General features: G+C 52.1%; 1 protein-coding gene across 1 annotated transcript in view; it reads right to left on the bottom strand.

Annotated features, from left to right (window-relative positions):
• Positions 1–5,776: 5,776 nt before the first annotated feature.
• GREB1 (growth regulating estrogen receptor binding 1) overlaps positions 5,777–8,117 on the bottom strand; it is a 159,402-nt gene continuing 157,061 nt past the window's right edge. Inside the window, exon 33 of the mRNA XM_025201830.1 lies at positions 5,777–7,597. Coding sequence (XP_025057615.1) covers positions 7,434–7,597 — 164 coding nt within the window. The 3' untranslated portion in view covers positions 5,777–7,433. The remainder of the gene's footprint in view (positions 7,598–8,117) is intronic.

Here is an 8,117-nt window from a genome sequence, read left to right as displayed (position 1 = left end):
TTGGGATGGAGCTTGGAGCCCTGAAGGGGTAAGGGCTTGGAGCCCAGAGCTAAAAATAACAGACAGCCTAGTGAGAAGGCACTGGGACTACAAGCTCCAGTGGGGAGTGAGAGTCCCATGTGAGACTCTGGAGCTTGGGTCCCAGTGTTCAACACTGGAAGAACCTGGATGCCATCTGCAAGGCATGGGACATGGTACCGTATACATAGACCCTTGGCATCTCGGCAAGTAAATGGACAGCCTCCTGCCTAATTGACAACCTTCAATCATTATCATCAAGGTATGGCAGGTGAGGTAGGCAGGCAGTTTGCCCAGAGACAAGTGGGTAGGGCTATGTTTAGACCAGCTCTGGAACACCCACTTGTTACACGTGCCTTCATTTTAGCCTGAAGACCGGGTGTGTCTACATATGCATTTACTCCAGCCTAGCTTTCCTGTGGAGTAAACTACCGCAGAGTAATGGTTTTTGCGTAGGTGTCTATACATGCTGGGATTAGGGAGAAGATTTGCTCCCAGTTCCTTGCATCCCAGCAATGGGCCCCTATGGCCACTGGGCTCTTGCTGCAGCTGGCAGCAGCTGGCAGCCCTTTTTAAAAGCCAGCTCCACTCTCTGCTCCCTGGTCAGCCTCTTCCTTACCCAGGAGCGGCACACCCAGTGCAGGGGCAGCACACAGCAGCTGTCTCCATGGCCACTCTGCCTCCCCACACTATGCCGCTGGCCCTGGGAATGATGACCAGTGCCCTGCAATCCTGCTGGCTACCACGATCACCCTGCTGGCCCACCACACCAATCACTGCCTGGCCCACAGCCATCTCACCCCACCCAGCTCCCCTACACACAGCAACCTCCTGCCTGTCCACAGCACGCCATCCCAGGGCTGCCACCACTGCTGCACAGCTGCCACCACCAGGGATGCTAACAAGGGGGATCCATGATGCCACTGTTGGGCTGCCATGACCCTTCTGGGTCTCCCGCTGCACCACCTCTGGGCCCAACACACCAGCCAGCACTGGTAGCTACATGTTGTCTAGCAGACCTGGGACAATGAGCTGTGGTTGGATGGCTTCCGTATAACCTAGGCCACATTCTGGGACCTGCTTCAGCAGCTCCAGCCCCACCTGGAATGGCAAGACACTGGCATGCACCTGGTCCTTCCTGCCGACACCCAGCTGGGCCTCATGCTACTGAAGCTGGCCATGTCCACCAGCCAGTACATTGGACACCTGTTTGGCATGGGCAAGGCCATTGCTGGGCAGGCTGTCCTGAAGGTGTGTAGGGCCTTTCAGGACACACTGAGCTAAACAATGCGCTGCATCCACGACCCCCTGGTGGTGGTGGCAGGATTCCACCAGTGCCTTGGGGCCCTGAAAAGGACCTACATCCCCATCACTTGCCCACCCTATGGAGACTGTCCCTATTACAGCCACAGGGGATTTCACACCATGGTCCTGCAGGCCATTGTGGACCATCATGGCACATTTACTCGTGTGAGCACCAGCTGGTTGGGCAGCACCCATGATGCCCATGTGTTTCAGAACTCAGGCCTAGTGGGAGTGGTGGAGAGAAGGTGCTTTGTACCAGGGGGGCCAGACCTGCAGCTAGGCAGTCATGGTCCTGCCCCTGTTCATCAGGGACCCTACCTACCTGCTCCTGCCCTGTCTGATGCAACCCTACACTACCCACCTGGACCCCTGCCAGGCCCACTTTAACCATTGCCTGGGCCAGACCCACACACTGGTCAAGTGTACCTTCAACCACCTCAAGGGCTTCTGGTGCTCCCTCACTGCCTGCCCCAAGATTCATAGATTCATAGATGCTAGGGTCGGAAGGGACCTCAATAGATCATCGAGTCCAACCCCCTGCATAGGCAGGAAAGAGGGCCGGGTTCAGATGACCCCAGCTAGATGCTTATCTAACCTCCTCTTGAAGACCCCCAGGGTAGGGGAGAGCACCACCTCCCTTGGGAGCCCATTCCAGACCTTGGCCACTCTAACTGTGAAGAAGTTCTTCCTAATGTCTAGTCTAAATCTGCTCTCTGCTAGCTTGTGGCCATTATTTCTTGTAACCCCCGGGGGCGCCTTGGTGAGTAAAGCCTCACCAATTCCCTTCTGTGCCCCCGTGATGAACTTATAGGCAGCCACAAGGTTGCCTCTTAACCTTCTCTTGCGGAGGCTGAAGAGGTCCAGGTGCCTCAGTCTCTCCTCATAGGGCTTGGCCTGCAAGCCCTTAACCATATGAGTGGTCCTTCTCTGGACCCTCTCCAGGTTATCCACATCCCTCTTGAAGTGTGGCACCCAAAACTGCATGCAGTACTCCAACTGCGGTCTAACCAGCACCTGATAGAGGGGAAGTATCACCTCCTTGGATCTGTTCGTCATGCATCTGCTGATGCACGATAAAGTGCCATTAGCTTTTCTGATGGCTTCGTCACACTGCCAACTCATGTTCATCTTGGAGTCCACTAGGACTCCAAGATCCCTTTCCGCTTCCATGCCACCAAGCAGGTCATTTCCTAGGCAGTACGTATGCTAGACATTTTTCCTCCCTAGGTGCAGTACTTTGCATTTCTCCTTAATTAATTTCTCCTCAATAGATCACCGAGAACAACCTCCACCAGGTTATCATCGCAGTCTCTGTGCTACATAATATCTACAAGGCCCAGGGGGAGCTATTCCATGAGGCCTGGGCAGAGGAGGCACAGCATGCGGAGGATGCCTGGTGGCAGGAGCACCACTTGAGGTCGCAGTGCCAGCAGTGCCCCCCCACACCAAAGAACCAGGAGAGCCATGCACCTTCCAGCAGGGCCCAGGACACCAGGTTGCAGGAAGCTCTAGCTGACTACCTCCTCCAGCACTCACCACTCTAGACCCCCTGCCCTGCCATCCACAGGCCCCCTACCCCCTGCCCAGCCCCAGCACCACTCTCATTGTAGAAACATATCCAAATCAGTCTTTATTCCCCTCACATCACATGCCTACCCACCCACTCCTCCCCCTCCCCTCTCAACACAGAGCCCCCTCCTTTCCCCACAAACACAGCCTCCTCCCCCTTCCCTCTCCAACAAAGAAAGCCCCTCCACCACCCTCCCCACCCACCAACAATAAAAAACCCTCTTCCCTGTGCAAATTATTTACAAAGTGTTGTTTGTAGTGCTCTGGAGTGGAGGTCTGTGGTGTGGGGGCACCTAGGAGGCAGAGCCTGGGGGCAGGCAGCCAGCACCCCGACCTCTGGCTATTCCCCTGTGAGTGCAGATGCCGCAGTGGGTGTGGTGAGTGGGGGGCTTGCCCCGAGGCAACAGCAGCTGCTGGTCCTCTGGCGTGGGCAGCTCCCTCTCTTCCATGAGCTGTCTATGGCCAGCAGGGCTGGCATGTGGTCCTGTCACTGCTGATGGCAGCTCCAGCTTCGTGCCTGCATGGAGCTGGGGCAAGCGGCAGGCCTTAGCCCAGGGTAGGCGACTGCATGGTAGCAGATCCAGTGCAGGGCCCAGGCCAGGAGCCCCTGGCAGCTGCAGGCACCACAGAACTTCTTCCCAGGCCAAGGTGGGGGCCCGCTGCAGGGTGGTGGGTGGCTGCCAGAGGGCCTGTGGGGCTAGGGCCAGAGGCCAGGCAGCAAAATGAATGTGATCAAATGCAGGAAGAAAAAAAGCAACCACCAGGATCAGAACAGTGTCCAGCACCCAGCGGTTGTCATCTGTGGCCTGTTCTGCCTGACCCAGGATGGTATTCTGCTCCTGCAGCACCTGTAGCCACTTGCACCCCATGGAGCCTGGGCTGGGGGGGGCACAGGGCTCCTGGACAACTGGGACAAGAAGCTATTTATGCCCCCACCCTCACCACAGGGGGCCTTTCATGGGAACCATCCTGAGGCCAGCCCCCCACCACGATGCCACTACACCTCAAGCGTGCCCCTGCTGTGCATACCCCAGGCAGTGCATGATGATCTGTTTGTGTGGACCAAGGGGTGCTTGACCCACTACTCCCCACTGCTGCTGATCTTCATTGTTCCCTGAGTGCACCTGTGCTTCTGGTTTGGGACACTGAGATTTGATGCCACTGGGGTCAAGTTGAGGCTGCCCCACAACCTCTGCTGCCACCTGGAGGGCTACCTGTATAGGGCGTGGCACGCGGGCATCCAGCCAGGGGCCCTCCCTAGGAAGGAGCTGTTGCTGCTGGCAGTCGGCAGTGTCATGGCCAGCCATTCCTTGTGGCTGGCACTGGGGCTGCGCAGCTGGCGAGGCAGGTGCTGGTCAGGGGTCCCTGAGGTGCTAGAAGGTTGCAGCCAGGGGGCTGGGTGGGATAGGGAACTGTATGCCCAAGGGTCCCTCTTCCAGTGATGTGTCAGTGGAGGTGCCACAGCAGGGTGGGAGCTTTGGCAGGCTGCCCATGCTGGTATAAACCATACGGTTGCAGCCTGAGTCCTGGGGCACTAGAATATCTGCCAGCTGCCTCACAAAGGGCATGGTCTTGCGGGCACAGCTGGCTGCGGCCAGTCATGGCAGCCCATAGTGCCCACAAGGCCTTGACCTTTATGCGGCACTGCTGCACTGACGGGTCATGCCCTTGCTTCCACATCCCACCCAACAGGGCCTTATAAATGTGGGTGTTGGATCACCAGACCTGCTTAAACTGGCGCAGCACCTCTGCCTTGCCCCAGAGCACCACAAGATCACCAGTCTCCTCCTGGCTCCAGTTGGGACCCTGGAGGGCATGGGCGTGTGCACCCATGGAGGATGAACTGGGAGGATGAGGCCATGCTGGGCCCTATGCCAGCTCTCTGGGACCCCATGGGGTCCTGGTGTTGCCATCTTTGGGCAGCTGTCAGGAGCACCCAGTGCAGAGACGTGGCACGGGACAGTAAGCCGCATGCCAGAGGCTATGCCCCCCAGCACCTGCAGGTGTAGGGTAGGCTGCTGGGGACATGCTGCAGGCAGGTGGCAGCTGGTGCCAGAAGCTGCTTGCAAGTGTCCTGGGGGTTGACAGGCTTGGCCAGAGGCTACAGTGTGCAAGTAGCCCTGACGGCAGTGCCCTGGCAGCTTCAAGGCAGCGTTGTGCCAGGTGGCAGTGCTAGGGTGCTGACAGGCAGGCACAGGAGGTCTATGACCTACCCAAGGGGACACACAGGGCCTGCAGTGCCCTCAGGCTACCTGTGTTGTGTGCCCCAGGGTGCAAAAATGTCTACAGGCTTTTATAGCCTGCAGGCAGGGGCTACCATAGAGGCAGCCCAGCCCAGGAGCAGGAGAGGCTCCTAGGCTGCAGCCCTGGTGTTGGCCTCAGGCCAGCCCCCTAGAGGCTGGGCTGATCCAGAAGCAAACTTCCTGTCAGACTGCATCTATACGCATGTTACTGTGCAGTAGCAGTAGGCTACTATGCAGTAATGCATCTCATGTAGACGTGCCCACTGAGTCACAAAAAGGTGGGGGAAGGAAGATGGGACCTTTTGCACAATGGTTTTTCAGAGATTTGAGCATATCATCTCGAATTTATGGAATATATTGGAATATCATCTCGCCCATACTGTTTGAATAGAGAGTTGATTTTAATTTCTACCTTTAAATTGTGTCAACAGAGATTTGGCTCCTACACCCATAGCAGGGGAGCTATTCCCAAAGCCTTGAACCTTTGAGATCTTGTTGCATATGCTAACACTATTATATATCCTCTGGATATACACAGGATGCTTCTACATCTGATTGGTTTCCTCTTGCCAAAACTACTTTTCCCCTGTAAGTGTGAGCAATTGACAATGATCAAACATTTCCGAGACAGCTGTCCATGCATTATATATTTATAAAGGGCAGGTCAAACATGAATATTACAATCCTTAAAAAAGTTTTAAATTAGCTAATCAAATGAATAAAACTGCACAGGAGATACTATTTACACAGAACTTCCCACCTCCCTAAACTTAAAGAAAGTTCTCACTTCCGAATAGGAACGACGAAATATACAAACGTACCACCTTCGAACAGAACAATGTTGTAAACATCAACCTAAATCTCTTCCGTTCACCGAATTTATTTTTCCCTGCAAATAAGTTCTAAGTCAGCTCTTTGGCACAGCCTTAATATTTGTGCCTTGGTTACAAAGTTGGTCTTGCAATAACTCCAGTTTCCAGACACTTATAGCAACTTAATGCTGCTTCACCAACACATTCTGGTTCTTGAGTTGGTGTCATCAACCAACAAGGGTTGCCTCCTTATAAGAGGCTTTCTAGTAATGTCTACGTCACCTTTTTCTGCAGCCCAGGCCAATGATCAGAGTCACTGATTTCATGAGGACAGGCATGAAGGAATGGGGTTGCAACTTCAGGGAATATTTCTAGGATCTAAACAGATGTTCCGATCAAGCACTCTCCATTTGATCCACACAATGATCGAAGTATTGTACTGCATGATATTTTCAAATCAACCTTTCAGATTGCTGCGAGTACTCTTCAGAGATTCAACCCTGACTTCCCCACTCCTTTGAAGCACTTCAGCAAGATATCATCCTGAAAGGTTATTTTTGTTGGAGTACTTCATCTCTTGTGTGGGCTGTACGGTGGCCCAGTCTGAAGCCTTAAGCCAACCCAACAAGTTCGCCAGTAATTCAAAACACAAGTTTATTCAGGCCTAATAGGTCAATATTGCCCTCAGATCTTTTCAGTAGCCTGCACTTTTCCATGACAGTGCATTTTTCTGAAATAAATGTTCAGTACTCCTTCCTTGTTAAATCTGCTTTCAAATGTCTCTTTCTTGAACAGCCAAAAAACCAGGCACCATAAGTGCATCTCCATCCCAAGATTCCTACATGGAAAATTACCAGTGTAGTACTCACTCCACAGGTAAAATAGATACCCAGTTCTGTTACATAGGAAATATATTTCACATCTCTCCGTACGAAAAGCCTCCCTGCACCAATCAGTAGTGTTTTATATGAATGCAAAACTTCCTGTAAATCCAATATTTGGTTTGATGTCTTGTGCTGACTTCCAGATAAATAAGTCTTTAATCACAACTCTACTTCTAAATGTACATACTGTATTTCTGCAGTGTACAAAATTGTTTTTAAAAATCTCAGGTATGAAACATGTGATGCACTGTCTGTTCTGACAGAAGAAATGTGTTCATCATCCTCTCTTCTGATCCATAAATATTTCCATTATGCGAAGCACTGGCTCAACATTTCTTTCTAAGTATCAGGAAATCACTTCCATTGGCTAATCACCTTTAAAGAGTCATGTCCAGTGCTTGGAAATATAGAAACACATGTTGGTTAAATATCATTTTAATAAAAACATTTTAAAATTGCCCAAGTGTTTGGGTTGCAGGCAACGTTTGCATGAATGTTGCAGAGCTCTGAGCTTCTAAAAGGTCATGAGACTGGCAGATGAGAACCTCAACTCTTGCATTACACTTCTTGGTCAGCTAATCATGACGTGTGTTCATTTTCTATCAAATATGCCGTCCGGTCAGAAAGAAAAGCGGCCTGTCCTCTTTGGCATTGGCAGTTTGGAATTCATCCCGTAGTCGGAACTGCCACTCATCTTCAAGCTCTAATCGGACAACAGTCTGGCGAAGGGAGTTGCGGTCTTGGCAAATTACACACAAGGTGGCACCTGCAGGGGTGGTTGAAACAAACAATTGTGAGTCTTGTGGGGGCCGGGGGGAAGAGGGGGCATTGCTAAATCACCAGCCTTCCTCTGCAGTTCTCAGTGTGCAGAACCCTCTATTGATTCCAATGGGATGGGAAGGAGAGGAAAGACGGTTCAAGGATTAAGATGGTAATGCTGGCTTCAGGAGACACAGGTTCAGCCACAGTATCAGCTCTGCCACAGCCTTCCTGTATGACTTCAGGCAAATCACATCATCTCTCTGTGCTTTGGTTCTCATTTAAAATGGGGATAATAATACACCTCTAGCACCTTGGGGTGATGTATGGAAAAATAATTAAAGGTAGAGAGATGCTGAGATACTCTGGTGATAGAAAACATCTACGTAACTTGGAGCAGGAATAAGCCCTTCCCAGGTCAGATTTTGATACTGGTTTGCATGCTGATGTAGGTTAGTTTGGTCTCAGAAGCTGCCCCTAGGAGGTGTTATTATAGCACCTCAGCCCTAGAGCATCTATACATGTGC

This window comes from Alligator sinensis, unplaced genomic scaffold, assembly GCF_000455745.1.
Source record: "Alligator sinensis unplaced genomic scaffold, ASM45574v1 scaffold678_1, whole genome shotgun sequence".
NCBI lineage: Eukaryota > Metazoa > Chordata > Crocodylia > Alligatoridae > Alligator > Alligator sinensis.
The sequence above is the reverse complement of the archived record's forward strand: the minus strand, read 5'-3'. Positions and strand labels throughout refer to the sequence as shown.